Source organism: Carettochelys insculpta, chromosome 23 (assembly GCF_033958435.1).
Source record: "Carettochelys insculpta isolate YL-2023 chromosome 23, ASM3395843v1, whole genome shotgun sequence".
Lineage (NCBI taxonomy): Eukaryota > Metazoa > Chordata > Testudines > Carettochelyidae > Carettochelys > Carettochelys insculpta.
In genome coordinates, this window is record NC_134159.1 from 14,835,438 (window position 1) to 14,858,500 (window position 23,063).

The 23,063-nt window shown below is 44.0% G+C and overlaps 1 protein-coding gene across 1 annotated transcript; it reads right to left on the bottom strand.

The window, feature by feature from the left end:
- Positions 1-8,670: 8,670 nt before the first annotated feature.
- Positions 8,671-22,004, bottom strand: TNFRSF4 (TNF receptor superfamily member 4). Its single transcript, XM_075018142.1, has 7 exons — positions 21,857-22,004; positions 14,879-15,001; positions 13,747-13,863; positions 13,287-13,353; positions 12,098-12,324; positions 10,664-10,789; positions 8,671-8,741 (listed from the first exon to the last, which is right to left on the bottom strand). Exons 1-7 carry the CDS (start codon positions 22,002-22,004, stop codon positions 8,671-8,673), a joined length of 879 nt encoding a protein of 292 aa, XP_074874243.1.
- Between the last annotated feature and the right edge of the window lie 1,059 nt (positions 22,005-23,063).

Sequence of the window (23,063 nt, forward strand, 5' to 3'; positions counted from 1 at the left end):
ACAACCTTCCTAGTGGACCTGCAGCTCATACCAGCAGAAAGTTCTTTTGGTGGTACAGACTATACCAGCTTCCCAATAAAACAAGCTGCAGCGGCAAACGGAATTTTTCCTGCGATACCAATGTTGACACTAGGCTTTTCGTCAGTATAAAGAATCAGGATTTCCCCCCACACCTCCCGACACCCTCCTCCAAATGACATTCTTATACCAGCAAATATTTCCATTGTAGACTTAGCGTCACCGGCTAAGACAAAGCACCATGAGCTAGAAAGCATCTCTGAGTCTGCTTGCTAGAAGCCGTCTCAAAAAGTGGGGAAGTCTACAAAAGGTTTAAAAACAGGAACTGCTGCTGTCATGTAGATACCCACCTCAGAGAAGGGAAAGTTTCTTTCTGTCATGTGGGCAGGATTCATAAGTGCAGTGTGGGTACAACAGCACAGAGCACTCGGTTATTTTCAGATTCTATGTTACCATCGACGTACCTCTCAGCATTTTGGGTAGAGCTGGGGTTTTACCATATGCAGGCTCTGCAATTTTCTTCCCAGTGGAGTGGAGGGAGTTAACATTCAGCTGGGCCATCTTTTTTTTAAAAGGTTAAAGAAAAAAAAAAAAAGAAAGAAAAAGAAATGAAAAAAAAACAGTCCTGATCTGCTGCCAAACTGGATCAGGACTGTGAAGGGAGGTGAGATGCACCCGTCTGGGAAAAGTGTGCACACCCTTCCCCTTGCCTGCAACATAGATGCACACAACTCTGCTTGGCCAACAGGAGAACACTTCTCCTGCAAGAGGGGCTGGATGAAGGATTCCCACTAATTTTTTCCATCCGTGGGTAGAATAAATGTTATGTGCACCCAGACGTGTGGATGTGCACCACCAATAGAAACAGCTGCTGCCGTCTGTGGCTACTCTGCTACTCAGCTGGGCAGTGCCTGAATCTCTGCTGGGTGGCTGCGCAAGCACTCAGTTTACAGGAACATTGGCTGGATGCCATCCCAGCTCTTCAGAACCAAACTGCAAGGCTCTGCAATGCTGCCATGGTGACAAAGAGAGGAGGACTGCTCAGAGGCACAAGGTCTTCAGTGGAACCACCGTAATTGATATCAGCTGAGGATCTGGCCCACACGAGAATCTGTCTCCAAAGAGGTTATTTCCCTACTTGTCTCTTTCACACTTGTATGACTGAAATTGCAGCAGGGGAGGTTCAGGTTGGACATCAGGAAAAAGTTCCTAACCGTCAGGGTGATCAAACACTGGAACGAATTGCCAAGGGAGGTGGTGGAATCTCCATCACTGGAGATATTTAAGAAGAGGTTAGATAGATGGCTTTCAGGGATGGTCTAGAAAGTGCTTGGTCTTGCCATGAGGGCAGGGGGCTGGACTCGATGGCCTCTCGAGGTCCCTTCCAGTCCTACTCTTCTATGATTCTATGACTGCCCAGGAAGAGGGATGGAAAGAAATGTTCTATCCAAAGGCAGAGGTTCTTAAACTTCACTGCACCACAATCCCCTTCTCACAAAAAATTAACACACCATCCCAGGAAGAGGGACTGAAGTCTAAGCCCACCCAAGCCCTGCTGCTGCAGGTTGGAGGCTCAAACTCCAAATTCCACTGCGCGGAAGGGGCGGGGCCCAAAGGCTTCAAACTCAGGCAGGAGCCTCTAACCTGATCCCCACTGCAAAGGGCAGAAGCCTTCAGGTCTTTGGCTTCTGTTTCAGGTCCCAGCAAGTAGGCCCAGCCCTAATGGCCCCATTAAATGACATCCTAACCCACAGTTTGCAAGCTGCTGGCCTAAGGCACTTGAACCCCACCACCCTTAATTGTCCCTTCTAAATTCCCAGAAAGAAATAGGAAAGCTCAAGAAATCAACCGCAGAATCTTCTACTTATGTCAGAGCATGATGATATTGCTCTTTATTTTTTAAATAATTAAATCTGTTTCTTATTCAGGGCTGGCAAGAGGTTAGCCCTGAGCAGCTGTACGCATTCAGGGCTTGCATCAAGCTGAGGTAATGATTCAAATGCGGAACGTAGTTTGACAACAGATGAGAGATACGGCACCCTTTCCCCAAAGTCCCTGGCTCAGAGCCTCTTCCAGTCACCCAAAAACAAAGAGAAGTCCTGTGGCACCTTATAGACTAAAAGAACAAGTTAAAAACCATTTGGAAGAATTAGATGTCTGCAAGTCACCAGGGCCTGATGAAATGCATCTGAGAATCCTCAAGGAGCTGATAGAAGAGGTAGCTGAGCCGTTAGCTCTCATTTTTGGAAAGTCATGGGAGACAGGAGAGATTCCAGAAGACTGGAAGAGGGCAAATATAGTGCCCACCTACAAAAAGGGGAATAAGAACAACCCTGGAAATTACAGGCCAGTCAGCTTAACTTCTGTGCCAGGAAAGGTAATGGAGCAGGTAGTTAAGGAAGTCATCTGTAAGCACTTGGAAGGTAGTAAAGTGATAGGGAACAGCCAGCATGGTTTTGTGAAACACAAATCATGTCAAACCAACCTGATAGCTTTTTTTGACACGATAACGAGACTCGTAGATAAGGGAGAAGCAGTGGATGTGGTATACCTAGACTTTAGTAAAGCATTTGATACGGTCTCACATAATATTCTTATCAACAAACTAGGCAAGTCCAACTTAAATGGGGCTGCAATAAGGTGGGTGCATAACTGGCTGGTTAATCGTACCCAGAGAGTAGTTGTTAATGGTGCTCAATCCTGCCGGGAAAGCATAACAAGTGGGGTTCCGCAGGGGTCTGTTTTGGGACCAGTTCTGTTCAATATCTTCATTAATGATTTGGATATTGGCATAGAAAGTATGCTTATTAAGTTTGCAGATGATACCAAGCTGGGAGGGGTTGCAACTACCTTGGAGGATAGGGTCAAAATTCAGAATGATCTAGATAAATTGGAGAAATGATCTGAAGTAAACAGGATGAAGTTTAATAAAGATAAATGTAAGGTGCTGCACTTAGGAAGGAATAATCTGTTTCACACATACAGAATGGGAAAAGACTGTCTAGGAAGGAGTACAGCAGAAAGGGATCTAGGGGTTCTAGTAGATCACAAGTTAAATATGAGTCAACAGTGTGATGCTGTTGCAAAAAAAGCAAACATGATTCTGGGATGCATTAGCAGGTGTGTTGTGAACAAGACACGAGAAATCATTCTACTGCTCTACTCTGCGCTGGTTAGGCCTCAGCTGAAATATTGTGTCCAGTTCTGGGCACCCCAATTCAAGAAAGATGTGGAGAAATTAGAGAAGGTCCAGAGAAGAGCAACTAGAATGATAAAAGGTCTGGAGAACATGACTTATGAAGAAAGGCTGAAAGAATTGGGCTTGTTTAGCTTGGAAAAAAGAAGATTGAGGGGGGACATGATAGCGGTTTTCAGATATCTTAAAGGGTGTCATAAGGAGGAGGGAGAAAACTTGTTCTTCTTGGCCTCTGAGGAGAGAACAAGAGGCAATGGACTTAAGCTGAAGCAAGGGAAGTTTAGGTTGGACATTAGGAAAAAAAGTTCCTAACTGTCAGGAAGGTCAAGTACTGGAATAAGTTGCCAAGGGAGGTTGTGGAATCTCCCTCGCTGGAGATATTTAAGAACAGATTAGATAAATGTCTATCAGGGATGGTGTAGATAGTGGTCGGTCCTGCCGTCGGGGCAGGGGACTGGACTCGATGGCCTCTCGAGGCCCCTTCCAATCCTAGTGTTCTATGATTCTATGATTTATTGGCACACAAGCTTTTGTGGGCAAAGACCCACTTCATTGGACGTGGCTCTTTGCCCATGAAAGCTTATGTTTCGATAAATGTGTTAGTTCATAAGGTGCCACAGGACTTCTTGTTTTTGCAGACACAGACTAAAACTGCTACCCTTCTGATACTTCTCTGTCATGCAATTCCTGCCTCCACTGATAAAGCCATTCAGTGAAGGGTAAAGCAGCTGCTCTTCAGTTAATATGTGTATTCAATGTGCTGTTCAAATTAGGATGGCATTAGCCAGGTGTGTTGTTGAGGCTGTGGCCTACAGGGCTGATAATTGTTTCTGGGCATAAGCACCCATTTGATGAATTAATAATGATTCACCCTTTAAGATTCATTCATGATATGTCAGTTGCCCATTCACTGCCCCACCGAGCACTTATGTTCTATTGTGAAATGCCTTTAGAAATGATTGGCTCTTGGTTAGATTATCTACACCCTCGTCCCTCAGAACTGACTCAGTCAAAGGCATCATTTCATGACATTTCAGTGCACAGTTTTTAATGGCAGGAGTGTTCATCTTCTCTCCGGGGTCCCTGGGAGGTAGGGAAGCCTTCTGACCCCGCATTCTGCAGATGAGGGAACTGAGGACCTGAGAGGCTAAGCAACTTGTGCAAGGTCACCCAGGAAGTCTAGGACAAAGCTGGAAACCAAACCCAACTCCCCCACATCCCACCACCGCACCTAAGCTCAGGGCATCCTTCTTCATACCAAATCAGTAATGGCCAGTACACCCACAGATCCCAATCTGTGCTTGCGGGTGAAAGACCAGGAAAGTGATAACTCAACCAACTGCTGATGATCTTAGGCTCTTACATAGCTCCCATTGCCATGGCATCTGAGCACCTTCCAGTCATTACTGCATTTATCCTCACCAATGTGTTTGGTAAGGAAGTGCTATTATCTGCAGTGGATCTAAAATGTGTTCACTTTAGGCTCCCAAGTCACTTAGGAACTTTGGAAAAAATATTATCCTAAGTGAATTAGGAGCACACATCCCATGCAAAGTCAATGTTCCTAAACTGAGAGGACCAGGTACTCAAAAGGTAATTATATGCTTCACTCTAACAGGAGTTAGATGCCTAAATCCTTTTGGGGACCCACACCAAGGCTTCTTTGAAATCCCACCATCATAATGCCTTGTATAAGGCTAAATCAGACATGGTGGAACACCCTGCAGTTCCCATGTTTTATCTCTGCAATAATAGAGATTTGAAACACATGCATGCATCTCATTTTACATAAATGTTTTATTTTAGAAGTAAAACCTCCATTTATGATACTTGGACTAGAATACAAAAGTCTGTATACAGTGTGTCTATATTTCACTTTAGGAAATAATTATTAATTACACTATATGTATAACATATAACAATGCATATTTTAAAACATGTTTCTAGGCAGCTGTTGTATTCTGGAACACATGTGTCATATTTTGGCACATAAGGTGGTTATTTTGTACACAAAATAAATATTTCTTTTTAGTTACACCTTGAAGAATGGCATTTAAAATGAAAAATCCTTCTCAGCTTTGCTAGAGCACTCTGATATATTTTTCCTTCATTTATTTAACAGGTTAAGGCATATGAAATGACATCCAAAAGCTACTGCAACATTGTATAACCTATTACAGGGATGCCAAATTCACTTTAGGTACATCTATGCTGCAATTAAAAATCCATTGCTGGCCTGAGCCAAGCAAATTGGGCTTGGGTGAAAGGACTGTTTAACGGGTGTAAATGTTTGGGATCAGACTGGAGCCTGGGTTATACGCTTCCATAAAATGGGAAGTCTCAAAGTGCAGACTGAACATCTACACCACAGTTAAGCAGCCCCTTAGCTTGTGCCAGCTGCAGGTGTCTAACTGCAGTATGGAGATATACCTAATAGGCATGATAAATATTGTGCCTATTATTTATCATGCCTATTAGGGGTGTGTGTGTGTGTGTGTGTGTGTGTGTGTGTGTGTGTGTACACACACACACACACACACACACATCAAAGTTTAGCATGATTGTGAACATATGTAACAACAGAATATACAAATGTAAGTCTATTCTACACTAAAACACACAGTAAGGCCCCGATCCTGCAAACATTTATGCACCTGCTTCACTTTAAGCATAGTCATAGTCTCCCTGGACTCTAGTTTATATGTTTGCAGAGTTCGGTGCAAACGGTATACAATAAATTATACCCATTTGTACTACACAAACTAAAATATATACGGCATAATTAACATATTCATTTGTACAGTGCAAGGGCCGTTCCTCCTATTTTGTCACTGTTGGATCCAAAAACAAAACTTGCCACTTGTAAGTTTTCAGAAAGTTCTAAACTCTCAAACATTCCACCTCCCTGACAAGGCCATGAGGGAGACAACTCTCATCACTTCCGTTTCACAGTGGGGCAGGCAGAAGAACAGAGGGATTCAGACATTTGCTGAAGACCAGGTTCACAGCTTGGATTTAGCAGGGCCATTCCCATTGATTTCAAAACCGTTCACCCCTTGACAATATATGAGCCCATGAGAAGACATGCAGCACTTCTGTTGGAAACACATTTGTTCATACAGCCTGTTGTTGTGTGTAGTGAGTTTAACTGCAACACCATTTATGTCAGCTAGGGGGAGGTCACAGCATAGAACTGGAAGGGACCTCAAGAGGTGATCAAATCCAGTCCCCTGCACTCACAGCAGGGTCTACCACCACCCCTGATAGATCCTTTTTTTTTTTTTCAAATGTAACCTACCCCAGGCCCTTGAAAGGCCCCTCAAGAACTGAGCTCCCAACCCTAGGTTTACAAGGCCAATGCTCTAACCACTGAGCTATCAATATTTGCTCAGTTCTTCGCTGTGAACTCTGCCGAAGCACTCAAGTACAGAATGTCAGTCTGCCTCTGAATTGGTTATCCATGGTTCTGCCTAGCTGCAATAGAGAGCTACCTGCAGAAAGCTCTGCGTGTCACTACTGGAATACCAATCCATTGCAGGTTCCCAGCCAATGCCTTATTTCAAGGAGGAGAAACATTTTATACATAAGGGCCCTTTGGTTTTAGAATTATTTACTGACCTATAAAAGGAGTCATGTGCTGCAAAGCTAGAAATACACCACCTGCATTCATGGGGGCAGTTTGCTGAGGTTACTTGAAAAATTCTAACAACATGAGCATAGGAAGGGGTTCAAAGGCAACAGTGGAAAGGGGCAATAAGGCAGCATCATGATTTGCAAATCTCCAGCTATTTGGGGCAGTGCACAGTTAGCTGGAGTTTGATCGTAATTTTGTTCCATGTGGAGATTAGGTTTAGTTGAGGTGTTGGGAGAGAAGAATCCTTGAAAGCTACGCACTGGATACAGAAAGGTGGCCAACTCCCCAGTTCCTCTGAAGTCAGTGGCCAAGGATCTGGGCCAATCGCTATGAAATATGCTTCAGTTGGAAGTTCTCTTTCCCTCCTTCTTCCTCCTCCATTTTTAGTCTCCGCATTTGCTTTCTCACTTCAGCTGTTCCCACCCTTCACCCTCTGTTCCTCCTCTGTGGGCACCTGTTGTAACAGGATGTTCATTGTGATGCACAAGAACATAAACAGGAAACCCAAGAGGATGTGTGCTGGGCATGCAGGGTTTGCAGGTGAAGTAGCGGTGCAAATGCTGAGTGCTAAACTGAAAGCAGGACTAGTTGCATGCTTGGTTTCCCTGGCTCTTAATCTTCTCCCCAGGTACCTGTATCAGCTGTCTCTCAAGGCTGTGACTATAAAGAGACTCTGTCATGTAGACACACACATTTGGACTACCCTCTAATAAGGGCTACTGGGATGGTATTTACTATATGAATACACTGGGTTAGCTCCACCTAGGTATGTGACTGCATACAAGCAGAACGGCTCCAGATTACCACCTTTCAACAAACGCTTGAAAACCATTAAGTGGCACTGCTAGGGTTATTTCCTTCAATGATCCTGTTGCCACGGCTCCAGACAACCTACAAAACAGTTTCAACCAGGGCAGGCCAAGGCCTGTAAACAGAAGACAACAATAAACCCAAGCAAGGTTGAAAGAGGGTCACTCTCTCATCGGGAGGGAGAGCCAGACTGGAAGGAGACTGAGCTACAGGAGCCCCCTTGGGGGTCTGGAGAAGTGAGGCCTTCCTAAGATGTCACGGATGGCAGGGTTAGACAGGAGTCACCAACCTCTTGCACAGGTGCCAACAATAGCACAGGAGCCGATTTTATCAACAGGTGAGGCGGGAGCTCAGCCCCGCCCCTCCTCCCCATGTAGCCAGGAGCTTGCTCAAAGCCAGGCCACATATGGATTAACAAAAGACCAGCTAATGCTACCCACCACCACCTCAACGGTAAAGCTCTGCATCTTAATTTATTTATTAATGAAGCTGTTGTTGGTAGGACTATTAGTGACTTTAAAAAAGTATCCCCGGCACTCGGACCATACGTAGAAGTCAAAAGGTCAAAATTTGGCATTCTGCATTGGAAAGGTTGCTGACCCTGGGCTGGGCTGTTTTGAAATCCTCCTGCTAATGCATTCTACTAATGCTAAGTACAGTACTTGGGGTTCAGAAAGGTCTGATCCCCAGAAATCACTTGTCACAAATTCCCAAAGGGAAAAACTAAGCATCCAAACTCAGCAAGGACCTGCTTGGTAAGCACAGTTAAGACCCATGGTTCCATAGCCCATGTTTCAAACAGTGGGAGGATCATAAGGTTTCACCCCAAAGAGAAATAGGTCTGAAGCTGAAGACCAGACAGGGAACCTTCAGAGACACCAGAGAGGAGATGGATACGCAGACAGCGAATACCAAAAGATATGTAATATTCCTTTATGTGGGGAGTGTCTGATGCATTGTTAGGCTACTCCTGTTTGGCTCAGGTGTCAGTAGAGTGTAATATACCGGGGAATCAGTTTTTGATGAGGCTGGAATGAGAGTCGATTTGCTCTTCCTGGATAGGAATTCGAAAACTCCTTGCATCTGAAAAATACAGGGTAAAATAGAAAAAAAAATCTTTCTTTCTGCACAGAGCAGAAGGGGAAAGAGAAGCAAATGGCACTTCTTGTGTCACACCTATGGCCCCAGAGAGTGAGAGATTACTACTGTCTGCTCTAGCCAATACTGGGTATACAATAGCCAATGGGTTTAGGGAACACCGGGCGCATATTTTATTGGTGCTGAGTAACAAGAGCAGGCAGCAGTGGGCTGACCCAGACCAATCCCTCTAATTGGCTTAGAGTTGAGAGCCCGCCCCCTGTCATTCAAACCAAATTCATTCATTCACAGGAGGTGAATAAAAGCCCCTGAAGCAGCTCATTAGTACTGGGATGGAAAAGGATCACCATTTCAGCCGGCATTGTCAAGGCTGCCTGACAAAGCAGCCTTCTCTTTTTAGTAATTTGTATATTGTTGATTCCCCTCCACCCCGCCCCCGGCCCCTACCTCCCAACATCAGGGGAAAAACAGAAGAGAAAGAAAAAGGAAATCACAAAATTACACAGAGGGGAAGTGCAAATTATGACATATGCAGATACAGTATATTTCAGCCAGGCTGGTCTCGAGTCACAGATTCACTCACGGGTATAGGATGAGATTTTTTTTTTCTTCTTGGCATGCTATATAAATTCACTCCTTTTGCTCAATGAGTCAATCTCAGTGGTGTGTGTATGTGTCAAATATTTTGGTATCTAGACAGTCACTCAGAAAAGAGAGAGTAATGATGTACAAAGAAAAAGAAATGAGGGGGAGGTAGAACAGCAAGCAGCAGGAAGAAGAAGTTAGGAAGAGAAGGAAAGGAGGAGGGAGGAGAAATGATATCTCTGTTCCCTTCCATGAGGGATTATTAATTAAAGCCTTCTAAAAAGTTAAGCCAAATCTATTCAGATTTGTCTGAGGCCCCTCTTCTTGGAAATGTTGCCTGCTGCTTGTCTAAAACCATGTCGACATTACTGGGAAGATCAACCAGGAGGAGTAAGGGAGGTTGATGGGAAAAACTCTCCTGTTGACCTTCTTTAGCGAGGATGGCCAGGTACGTCAACTGCAGATAAGTCGATTCTAGCTACACAATTGCTGTAGCTAGAATTGTGCAGCTGCCGTTAACTTACCTGCCTCATGTAGACCAAGCCTTAGTGATCTGGATGACCTGGTAGCCAAACTTCTACCCTTGGAGGGGGCAATTTGCATGTAAACAAGCAATCTGGCTATAGGCACTGTTCTGAAGAGCCACATTTCCAGGGCGATTCATCCCCCACACAGTTCTTGGGTCTGGCTGATTCGCACCTCCCCCAAAAGCATGCACTGGCCAGACCTATGCACTAAATAACTTAGTCAGGGCCAATATAAATGAAAATTTTTTTTCTGGATTTCTTCTTCTCCTTTGTAACCCCCAGGTAGAAACTGTTGAACGTTGGGTCCCAGCCTGAGGCTCCAATTTCCACTTGTCCTTATGTGGGCCCAAGTCCAACAAACCACACCCTAGACTTCCTCATGTCCTTCCAAAATATGGTCAGTTTCTCCCTTTGTTCATCATGCAAAGTGGGAAAACTTGCCTGTACACCAAACTTGACCGCCCAGACGGCAAAAAACTTGGCCAGATGGACTGTGGAATATTCTTGGAGGAGCCCAAAAGCACAATTCCAGGGGGGGGGGTTACGTCTACCCTGAAATGCAATAGAGGCGGAACTCCTGGTCCTGGCGTGAGTCAGACCTGGTCCATCCACACCACAGTGTCCTAGGACCTTGGATCTGAGCCCTGGGTTAGCACAACGTGTATTTAATTGGAAGGGAGATTAGGACTGAGCCTGAGGTTGAATCCTGGGCCTATACTGCACACCCAGAGAGACTGAGCTCCTCATTCTCTACTATTACTAGTGTAGAGCAACAAGCTTTAAAGAGAGACTCACCATGTTGTCCATTCAGAGGAGGCCTCTTTGTCGTCTCCTTTTTGGTTGTCTGGATAGTCAAGAGGAGGATGGACATTCCAGACACCATGAGCAACGTTAAGCAAACCAGGATGAGCGATAAGAACCCTAGAAGAAAAATGAAGGAAGAACATTACACACCTGCATGCACACATGCAACAGGGAGACTGCACTGCTAGCAACTGCGCCAACAGCAGCTGAAGGCCACAAACCTTCGGCAAGGCAGGAGCGGGGCCTGGCTCTGTGTCCCTGAAGAGGCAGGAGCAATAGCAGAAGGGGCGGAGCCCAGAACCGTCATCTCTCTGCATCACCCAGACCACAGCGTGGGGTTCCACCCCGCCCCCCCCCCCCCCACACGCTCCCTCACAGTCACATGCAGCAGGGGCAGAGCAGGTGAGGCACTTCAAAGGGGCTCGAAGCTCTCTGTGCCGCCATTGCCAAAATAACAGTGGCGGTCAGAGCCCCAGGTCCCTTTGAAATGCCGCCGCCCACCTTCCCATCCCACATTGGCAGGCCCTGACTAAATTATCACCCTCCTGAGACACATAAACAGGCACTCAGATGTTAGCTCAAATAAGATGCTGATGAGCATGAACGATGGTAGTCAGAAGTATGATAACAATTGCAGCCGCCTCAGAACCACGAAGCAAACATGTCACCTTCTAATTGAGGCAACACTTATGTCACAGGGCTCACTGAGTCCACCCTTGCCACCGTTTCTAAAAGCTAACCCTTGACTGCAAGCGGGTCGGTGGCTACAATGGCAAAAGCTCAAATCACTTCATCGAAAACCACGAGAGCTGCCAAATTCTGATCTGGAATACGCATGGGGCAAAGGAAGAACAGGAACCCAAACAAACCAGGGAAGAGGAAACCAGTTCCTTCCTCCTTTTTAAGGACACACAACAGGTTCTGGGATGTCTGGGTAGTATAATCGCCTTGTGAATGCCTTGCTTTATTTTTGTAAAGCTATCATTCCTTTTTTGGCAGTATATACAGAAGGGGAGGAATACTCACGGAGAGCCAGTGGGAAGACAGGTGCGTAGAAGAGAGGTAGGCCACCTCTCCTGTACATTTAGAAGAAGCCATCCAAAATTGTGGGGAAAGGTGCAGAGGTGCTTGTGGGAGAAGGGAATAAGGGAGAAGTTTAGGGATGCAGAACTAGCAGAGCAAAAGAGAATGGCAGGAAACATGTTACGAGATGTTGGCCACAACAGAGATATGCAGAGAGTTTGAAACCTGTAAGGAAGAGGATGTGGCGTCTGAGATGACTGGTTATAAAGGGGGCTGATGCCGTTGGAAAAAGAAGAGTTTGGCAGTGACATTTTAGACAGACTTAAAGGGACCAAAAGAGCTATTCAGAAGAGCAGGCAAAAGAAGGTAGCCACCAGAAGACAAGACTCAACCTTCCCTTACCCCAGTTAGTCCCTGTGTGGCTGTCCTTTCTCATGCCCGTGGTGGAGAGCTTGTCTGTGGATGTGAACGGGAGTGGTGCTGCAGTAGATCCATTGCCTCTGGTGCTGATGACAGAGACATATAAACTGGATGGTCGGAGTGTGGTAGCCTGTTTGTTCTGGTCATCACAGATGGCATCTTCTGTTTTGGTGCCAGCTCTTAGAGTCTTTTTCCCACTGGCATTGCAGCTGCCAGTGTAAATAAATAAATGGAATTATTTAAATAGTTTCAATGGCAAATATAAAAAAGTGACCTATATGGGAGGAATTATGGGACATGTACACTTGATTTTTCTGGAGGAGGGGGTGGGGGGGAGTGGGAAGGAAAGGATATCACACTTTGTGTTGTGTAGAGAAGGCCTGATTTTATGGTTTTGTTTGGTTTTGGTTTTGGTTTTTTGGGTGGAGGGAGATTAACTAATAAAGTATATTTTAATGCTTGCTTCAGCAATGGAAATTCAGATGACTCTTACAAGGGGGAAAAGGACCCAGACTCTTCTACTCTACAGCAATATTCAGGATCCACTCCAAAGTGTGGGTTTGGTATATTCCCACCCGCTGAGAGTACCATGGGATAAGAACAAGAAGGGTCATAGAATTGCTCCAGGGGAAGAAATCATCATTCCAAGCAGTACGTGATGGGGTAACATGAAAAGACTCTGTCCTTGTAAAACTAAACTGCCTTTTTATGAAAAAAATTATGCACAGTGATGCTGTGACATGTGCTAGTCATGGGTACGCAGGTCAACTTCCTGAAGTCTCCTCCAAACTTGTCCCTCCTCCCAAGCTGACCTAACCCTTCAGGTATCATGTAGTGTGCAACAGTCATGAATGGCTTCCCTGTTTGAGGCACCAGAGCCCTTTCCAGTTACGTGAAATTTCCACTGGGTCATCTTTCTACTGAAATCATCCTGGTGGTATAGAGAAAATGCAGGATGCCAAGGCATACCATGAGCTGGCACCTTGCCACTTGTAGGCACCCTAAGAGTCACTATGAAGACATTCTTACTGCATTCATTACTGGCTTATCTTTGGGAATTCCATACATGGACTTTAAGGAAGGAGACAGAAGGGGTTGTTATAAGCTGCATTTAGGTACTGTACAGGAAACAAAAGTGTACACTCAGTTTGTATGAGTGACAGACACATACTTGCGCCAGGGCCGACATCTCTCGTTGTTTCCACTGGAAAAATGCCCCTCAGGACAAGGGAAGCACTCTGAAAAACAGACATTTTAAACCTGTGGGTGGGGTAAGAGCGAAACATGAGAGTTACAGTGATACCTCACGTTTATAAAACAGCTTCCATTCCAGAGTGGAAAACAAAACCAGAATCCATACAACAGCACCATTGAAACTGCAGCTAACGTTTGGGCCTTTACAAAGGGTAGGTAGCGTATCAAAAAAAGTACAACTCCCTTTTCATTCTGTTTCTTAGTCCTTGCATGTCCTTCACTGTGGTTATGGAGGATAAAGAGGAGAGGTCAGAGGGCAGCAATGTGCATACCACTGTTAGCAACTGTTGTCTTGGAGACAGATGTGATTTACAAAACAGCCAGCAGAGGCTTTCATCCAGGGAACACTGTCATAATCTTGAAATCTATTTATTCACCTTTTCCAGATGGATGTTCCTCTGACGATCTGCTGTCATATGGCGTATAACCCTTCGTGCACACGCAAACTGTATCTGATGTCTTATCACACTTCTTCACCTCTATGCTTCCCTTACCTAGGAGCAGCAGCATGGGGGAGGTGGTAAGAAAGAGAGAAAATCCATTAAAAGCACCAATGAAACTGGCAAATGAGAAACATGGAGGTCAGTTCTACTTGCCTGAACCCATGTTTGCCTGGGATGAGCTCCCTTGTGCCACTCAACAAGGTAATTTAGGAGAAGAATGAATGAGCTCAGGTTAGGCCTGGTCTACATTAGACATTAAAGTCGATTGTAGATACACAATTCTAGCACCAGCAGTTGCATAGCTTGAATCGCCTTATCTGCAATCGACTTACGTGCCCCTCTCACAGAGGGAGGTTGACAGGAGAAACTCTCCATTGACCTCCCTTACTTCTTGCGATACTGAGGAGCACAGTGGTCAACTGTCAACGTCAGATAGTTTGATTTTGTGCATCCCTTATAGGTGTGTGAAATCAAACCCTGGAAGATCGACCCTGACTGGGTCTGTCTTCTGAGTAGTGAGGACATACCCTTAGTATCTTAATCCAGTCCTCCTTTGACTTGAAATACGAAAAAAATATACAAAATTAAACAAAAACCTATTTCCTCCAGCAAAATGTTGTCAAAACGAAAAGAAATTTAACCAGTTCGTATACTGAGTCAAAAATTTGTTTCCCTCCCCCGCTCAGAAAGCTTATCTGTCAGTCCTTTGCAGAGGAGGAAAAAAATATCCCCAAAGTTACTTGAGTAAAAGTGGAGAGACTTTCACTTCTGGATATTTGAGTACAATCAAGATGGGACACGTGTGTGCACATGCACATGTGTGTACTTTTGCTCACGTAGTTTTCCACAGGGACATGGGTGACTTGTACTTAAGTACACCTTCCCTCAACAGTTGTATTTTTACTCAAATAACCTTTGGGGTACTTTTCCTACCTCTTTCCCATTGGCGAGTAGAAGAGAAGAGCAGGGAGTGGGGGTAAGAGGGTGTGAGCAGAAATCCTAAGGGATTTACAGGGGTATTCTGGAGAACCCTTGCAGAGAAATGGCCATTGCATAGCTGACTTACTTGAATCACAGACAGTGCAGATTTGGCATCTAAAGTAGTTATACTTTGAGTTATAGTATCCTTCTTGGCAGGGGACACACTGTGTGTCTGATTCCGGCGAGCAGCGAGTTTTCATTTCCTCACCTACAACAAAGGTCACAGATGGAACAGGAGTGGTTGTCTATCAGAGGGAACGTTGACAGTCTGAGCTCTCAGATAAACTAAATCAAATACCTTCCATACATTTAAGCCCACAGATGGGCAGGGATCCTGCTTAGGATGACAGGACTTTTGCCTGCAAGAGGCCTGTAGAATCTGACCATGTGTCGGTGTTGGTGCGTTTATAACCATTGCCCTCTTCTAGACAGCTATTAGCAGTGTGAAAATGTAGCCACTGCCCAATGTCCATCCCCAGCAGCATTTTTCTAAAATAGAATCTTTTGAATCATTTGAACATCAGGGTTTGCAGCTGAGGCTGCTTACAAAGGTTAATTTGCCACTGCAGGCTTGAGACAAAGGGGAGAAATCTTTACAACACTGTGCCCCCTGCCCCTGGGTAAATTCTGTAGACAGGTGCCCCAAGGGGTGGGGTGTTGCAGCTTGGGCCTGATGATAAAGTCATCTGAACAGCTTAGTAGGTATCAAGGAGCAAACAGATGCACTGGATGGTAAAGCATGCAGATAGGATAAACAGATGATGAAATGTAGCAATTAAATAGTTAATAATAATGTACGTGTCTGTTGCATCTTTCTGCAGGAGGATATCAAAGCACATTAGTCATTAGTTATTTCATCTACCCGTGCTCTTATGTTGGCACTCATCAAGGCAGCAGAGCTTGTGATCCCCATTTCATAAACAGGAAAATAGAGAGCTACAGAGAAAGCAAAAGACAAAGTCACATGGTGAGTGAGTGACACAGCCAGGAATAGAACCCAGGAAAACTGGCCTCTGTTTAACAGGCTGGCAGAAGGCAGATGAAGAAAAAGCTTCTCCAGGTAGGAATATATGAAACAAAGTGCGTTTTCATTAACCTACAAGTGCACAAAGTGCGGAGGAGGGGGTGGGGACCTTTGAGGGCATGAAACTCCCTAAGCGGGGTGCAACACAATTGGCTCCTAGGTCTCAGGCTCATCCAGCTCATTAAAAATGTAGAAATAAGTTACTGTTTTTATATCTGGGCATTCACATTTCTATACCGATAAATAAAGCTTTCACATTCTACAGACTTATTTTCATAAATGCGCCAAAAGTTTTTTTTTTCTTCTTCTTCTTCTTTTTTCCCATATGAACATAACTGAAATTTCCACCAGTTTGGCTTACATTAGACAGCTTGGGGTGGGGGCCCTGCTAACAGCAGGGATGAAAAGTGGGGCCCAGCATAAAAAGTTTGCTCACTCCTGTTTTAACCTCTGGGGTGGAGGGAGATCTTGAATCAATGGAGGGCTCCTATTTGGAAGAAGAAGCTAGCTACCAAATTGTAAAACAATTGCCACTTGATGGATGAGCCTCAGCTGAGCAATGTTGCACAAAAGGAAATGTTTATCCACCCAAACCTGTATGTTCCCCTTCACTTCTGAGCTTGTAGCATTAAGTTATTTAGGTCCTTAACCTCCATTTAATATCAGTAAGCTATATGTGCTTTATCTAGGCATACTGCTCTTAGTCTTCTCTTCAGAACACTGGCCCAAACTGAAAGTACTTAGACCTGGAGGTTGGGGGATGTGGGAAATTAATACTTCACACAAATGTATCCGTTTTAATTCTGTACCCAAATCAGCATTAGCTCTATGTTTCAGTTCTGTGGTCTGACAGCCCTGTTGTCCTCCTTTGTTTCATTCAAATGTGGACCACCACTAAGAGTTAGAAATTGATTCAGCCTCTCTCCTTAGACTAAGATAGCCATGTCTAATATAAACCTCCACCCATTTCGAACAAGCTTAATCAGCATGACACCTGTCTGCTAAGAATGCGAAGAACACCCCAAAATCATTTAATTTGGGCCAAAAGAGATGTCAGAGCAGTCTGGATTCAAACCACTAACTCAGAGGTGATATGAGGTGGCATCATTTACCATCAAAACTGGTATTGTAGGAGCAGAGTGGTACAGCAGGTCAAGCACTGGCCCTGAGTTTTAATTGTCTCTGAAACACTTCTTTTGTGGCATTGATCTTAAATGCTCAGCCTGTTTCCTGATCTGTTATTCAGTCCACTCACAGGTCTGTCATGAACTAATCGAAAAATGTTTGTAAAGTGACTATTAAACACTACAGCTCACTTCTCACCTCCTATTCTAGAGGTTGCTGGTATCTGTTTTACTCACGGATGTTACAAATGCCTAGGTAACACATCCTTTTTGTGCTTCTCAGAATCTGAATCCTCCCTTTGAGGAGAACTTGTTTTAGATGCACACAGCATTATACTAAGGCAATGGCTGAATGGATAATAAACTCCCCTTGTTAAATGTTGGTCTGTTGTGCTATGATCTTAAGCCTTGAAACTCTGTCCAGAGAATGTATGTATCATGGGTAGGTTTTTTTTTTTTTGCAAGAAACGTGGCACATGTATTGCTGTCCCAGCTAATGCAACAATTCTCTGTATTTTCAGGGAGTTCTGAATGCTTCTTAAACATTCATTTTCTTAATACTTTTGAAGTAGGTAATAATTTGATCTAGCATCATAGACAGATAGTGAGGTGCAAGAATTAAATGACTTGCCTAGGGTCAAACAGCAAGTCAGTGGTAGAGCCAGAAAGAGGTTCTGAATTCCCACCTTTTGTGCTAAACATCAAGGCACATTCCGTATATTTCACTAATGCTTTAACATGTAGTGTAGACCAGTGGTATTCAAACTTCTTCTACTGGTAACCCCTTTTACACAGAAAGTCTGCGTGTAACCCCATCCTTGGGGGTAATTTAATCTAATAGGGGCTCAGCTCCACAGAGATGACAGCCTGCGGCTCCCAAATAGCCACCTTGCAACTTCCTGGGGTGTCACAACGCCCAATTTGAGAACCCCTGATGTAGCATACTTGAAAATAAGCAACAACCATTTTAATGCTCAGTACTTGAAAAATCCAGCTGGAATTTATTTTCTCTCTTTTACACATACTTGCTCTTGGAAAATGAGGATCACACTGGACTTTTTTCCCCACCCCACTCATTCATTTTCTCTAAGTTTCACTGGGTGTGAATAACAATCAGTTCTGAGAAAGGATAACTCATTATTCTCATAGTGAGTTAGTGGGGTTTAGTGCTATCTCTTGTACATCCTACACCCTCAGGAAGCAGACAAGTCCTCTGAAGGCAGAATGTTCCAAGAACTAGCAAGCAAAATGCACAGGCATTTGCAAAGTCGCTGGGGGAGAATTCATTTGAATCAAATTAAACCAAACCAAACCACAGATTGTGGTACACGCAATCAAATGACCTTGTACCACAAAAAATACTGTTTAAATCAACTATCTTGACTACCAAAAAACAAAGCAAGCAGCCCTGGAGCAGCTTAAAGATTAACTACGATATTTATTAGGTGATGAGCTCTCGTGGGAAAGACCCACTTCTTCAGCTCTGCAGAATAACGGAGAGAAAAGGAACTGAGAGAAAAAAAAACAGAGGTATCAGCTAACTAGGGAGAAAAGGAAGGGGCAGGGGACAGAAAAAAAAAAAACCACTGCCAAGTAAGTTAAGTGGGATGTCTGCTATCATTGTGGATATCAAAGGTGAAGAAATTGTCCCTATAATGCATAAAATAATTGAGATCTTGCATATTAAAAAGACAATTTCCCTACGTTTGATACTTGCAGTGATGGCAGACATCCCACTTAGACACTTGCAGAGGGTTGGGTTTTTTTTGTCTTCTCCCTCACCCCTTCCTTCCTCCCTAGTTAGCTGATTCCTTGGGTTTTTCCTTTCAATTCCATTTTTCTCTCAATTATTTTCCAGATCTAAAGAAGTGGGTTTTTCCCACAAAAGCTCATCACCTAATAAATATTATTGTTCATCTTTAAGCCGCTACAGGACTGCATTTTTTGTTTTGTGAAGATACAGACTAACACGTCAGCATCGTTTCTGCAGAGGGAAGTCGTGTCTAACTAATCTATTAGAATTCTTTGAAGGGGTTAATATACATGCGAACAAGAGGCACCCAGTGGACATAATATACCTAGATTTCCAGAAAGCCTTTGACACGGTCGCACACCACAGGCTTTTATGTAAATTAGGCGGTCATGGGATAGGAGGAAAGATCCTTTCATGGATCGGGAATTGGTTAAAATAAAACAAAGGGTTGGAATAAATGGTAAATTTTCACAATGGAGGAGGGTAACTAGTGGTGTTCCCCAGGGGTCAGTCCTGGGACCGATCCTGTTCAACTTGTACATCAATGATCTAGAAAATGAGGTAAGCAGTGAGGTGGCAAAGTTTGCAGATGACACCAAGTTGTTCAGGACAGTCAAAACCAAAACAGATTGTGAAGAACTACAAAAAGATCTCAGCAAACTGAGTGACTGGGCAGCAAAATGGCAAATGAAATGTAATGTGGGTAAGTGTAAGGTAATGCATGTTGGAAAAAATAACCCAAATTACACGTACAACATGATGGGGTCAAATTTAGCTACGACAGATCAGGAAAGGGATCTTGGAGTTATAGTGGATAGTTCTCTGAAGACATCCACGCAATGTGCAGTGGCAGTTAGTAAAGCAAATAGGATGTTAGGAATTATTAAAAAAGGGATAGATAATAAGACAAAAAATATCATACTTCCCCTATATAAAACTATGGTACGCCCACATCTTGAGTACTGTGTGCAGATGTGGTCTCCTCACCTCAAAAAAGATATTTTGGCATTAGAAAAGGTTCAGAAAAGGGCGACTAAGATGATTAGGGGCTTGGAACGGGTCCCATATGGGGAGAGGCTAGAGAGACTGGGACTTTTCAGTCTGGAAAAGAGGCGATTGAGGGGCGATATGATAGAGGTATATAAAATCATGAATGGTGTGGAGAAAGTGAATATAGAAAAATTATTTACCTTTTCCCATAATACAAGAACTAGGGGACACCAAATGAAATTGATGGGTAGTAGGTTCAAAACTAATAAAAGGAAATTTTTCTTCACACAGCGCACAGTCAACCTGTGGAACTCTTTGCCGGAGGAGGCTGTGAAGGCCAGGACTCTATTAGGGTTTAAAAAAGAGCTCGATAAATTTTTGCAGGTTAGGTCCATAAATGGGTATTAGCCAGGGGTAAAGTATGGTGCCCTAGCCTTCAGAACAAGGGCAGGAGATGGATGGCAGGAGATAAATCACTTGATCATTGTCTTCTGTTCTCCTTCTCTGAGGCACCTGGCATTGGCCACTGTCAGCAGACGGGATACTGGGCTGGATGGACCTTTGGTCTGACCCAGTATGGCCGTTCTTATGTTCTTATGTACCTCTCTGAGACCATCTTGACTGCCAAAAATCATATCCACTGCAGCATCTCAGTAATTAACTGCAAGACAATAAAATATTCTGTGGAGGAGCAAGAGGGAGACAACTCTCCCTAGTCTAGAACTGACTTGATAACTTCTGACTAAGTGAAAGCCAGTGGAAAAGTCTTGTATGTGGCCCTGGAAGACTGTCCATACCCACTTACGAGGGATGGGAGGTACCCTAGAATGAGCAAGTCAAAAGCCCTCACAATTCAGTAGATCTGGGAATATACCAAAGGGGCTCATGTGGCACTCTACATCTTAAAGATGGAGCTGTATGACAACAAGTACCTTTGCAAAACACGGATTTTTGTTTTTGTAGCAGTAGCTAATAAGTTTTATGTGGATGGGCTGGATGGAACTGCGAATAAAGAGCTCTAATTTGAAGGTGCACAGGCAGCTCTGCAGGAGAGTAAAAAAAAAGAAACCTATTGCAAGAAAGCAATCTGGCAGAGGAGAAATGTACCGTCCCTTCCTGTCAGTGCTGAACAAGCCGCTTTCTGTTAATAGACTGCCCACTGTACGATGCTGGATCACATGCTTGTTGCGGTTACTCTGGATTGTCATGTAATATCTATGATGATATCCAGCATATAGTGCCTGTATTTTTATGCCACCTTCTCAGCTCTGATTACAGAACTGTCATTCCACTCTAGAAGCAGCTGTGAGACAAGTGACAAAAATTCATTCAATTTCTACCAAAGAGAAGAAAGTGGAAGGAAACAAGCCCTTCACTTGCTGCCACCTATGATTTTGTTGAATCAGCATCATGAGTCATATGAAGCAAAAAGAACTAGCTGTCTTCACAGGGAGAAGCCCCACACGGCAAGTGGGTCATGCCAGCAGCACTTTAAAAATCCAAAGACACCTGCCATCTATAAATTTCCATCTTTCCAGTGATGTTTGGCATGCCTTGATCGTTTCAACAGGAGAGCATATTGAACATCAGCCCTTTTAAAAGCAACAAAAAAAGTTTTAGCTACATTAAATGCTGTTTCAATGGACACTGCTTTAATGCCATCTTGAGCAGTCTTACTGTTATCTACCCCAGTGCTATTAAGATTTCCTTCCATGGTAGCCGCACGATTAGCAGCTCAAATGTAAGTATTAGCATCAACAAGGCTTCTGTGTCCACCAGAATTTTACTCAACATGAGATGTATCCATTAACTGAGCCAAGCTAGACAATATGTTAGTTCAGATGTTGGCAGCTGGGACATACTAGTGCTCCCACAAGAGACCTGCCCCAATGGGGGATTTTAGTTAAAAATAAGCCAGTGGAGACAAGCCTTTGGAAATTTCACTCTTTAGAATGTTGCACAGGGTTTCTTAAGGTTACCTACTTAAGATCTAAAAAGAGTTTATTCCAAACTAGACAGAATTCTAGACATCCTATCAAGCCCTTTTACAATTCATACTCTACATTTATTACATCTCAGCAGCATTTTCTGTTCACAAGATTACTCCCCCTTCCTTACTTGCTCGACTGTACATTCTACATCTAACAAATACAGTCATCATTGACAACTTACCAGGTGCACAATACTTGCAGCATTTTTTATGGTAGCGATATCCCAACTCTCCACAACTCAGCCCTGGACAGTACATAGCAGAGAGAAACAGAAAGAACAAAACAGCCATAAAAGAAAAGACACGTTTGGCTAATCCTCTGCCAACCATGCTGACTCTTCACTTCACCTGCAAAAAAAAAAAAAGTAAACTCTAGGAGAGGTTGAACCTAGACTGCTAAAGGACAGGAAGGCAATTCATATGCCTGCAATGGGGAAATTCCCAGCAATAGACGTCTTTTCAGCTCCACCTCTTTTCTGCTTCCTTCAAGAAAGAATGGAAAATAGAGCTTTCTGAATTAATTCTATGAAAGTTTTAATTTAGGCCCTGAAATAGGCCACATGTTATTTCTTACCTTAATTTCTTATTAGGAGTGAACCACGTCCTTTATGAGAAAACCCTGCCTTTGCCTCTCCTGTCATGTGATCTGACACCCTGTCTCATTTTGAAAGTGGAAGGGGCACATCCAGCTGAGTTTTGCAGGAATTCTTGCTGGCAGTTTGCAGGGAGAGGGGTTACAAATATCCACTCCAAGGAGCATCAGTGGGCAGGGCTTTAATGGTGGAAGACAGGAGACAGTGCCCACCCTTCTGAGGGAAAAAATAATGTTAGTATTCAGGAGTTGAATGTGGCACATCGTATATACTTCAGGAATGGTGCAAGCAAAACATGAATGGTGCACATGGTAAATTCCAAGGGGCTAGGTGCAGGTGGAACCTGCCTCTTCAGCCTTAGTGCTAGAGTGAGGCTGTGCTATAACTCAGGGGTGAGCGAACTTTTTTTTTTACAATTGGGCCTCACTTTTTGTCCCTCTAACTAGCAAGGCCCCCCCCACCCGCAACCCGTCTGGAAGCAAGCAGCCATCTCCCAGAAGTGATGCAACCTGACACGTGCCCTCAGTGATGTTGAGGGAGGTGGGTGTGTAGTGGTGGCCATGGAAGGGGGAGGCTGATAGCCTTGCACCCTCTTATGTAATTTCACCTGCTCCTCACTTTGAGCACCCGTGTTTTAGGGTGCCATGGGCCTTCTCACTGGTTTTGCAGACACATATGAGCCTACCCCCCGAGACTAATAAAAATTATCTTTAAAAAATTGTTCTCTGGCTTCCCTGCTTTTAGCATGCACACAATTCATTTTCAAGGTTATTCTCTGCAACTGTGAGGTCTAGAA

Excerpts from the sequence above, each read along its gene's own strand:
- TNFRSF4 (XM_075018142.1), bottom strand. The coding sequence starts at position 22,004 with ATGGTTGGCAGAGGATTAGCCAAACGTGTCTTTTCTTTTATGGCTGTT. Across the intron at positions 13,864-14,878 it reads CTGCACTGTCTGTGATTCAA|GTAAGGGAAGCATAGAGGTG; the intron begins GTAAGTCAGCTA and ends TGCTGCTCCTAG. Across the intron at positions 13,354-13,746 it reads GGAACATCCATCTGGAAAAG|AGTGCTTCCCTTGTCCTGAG; the intron begins GTGAATAAATAG and ends TCTGTTTTTCAG.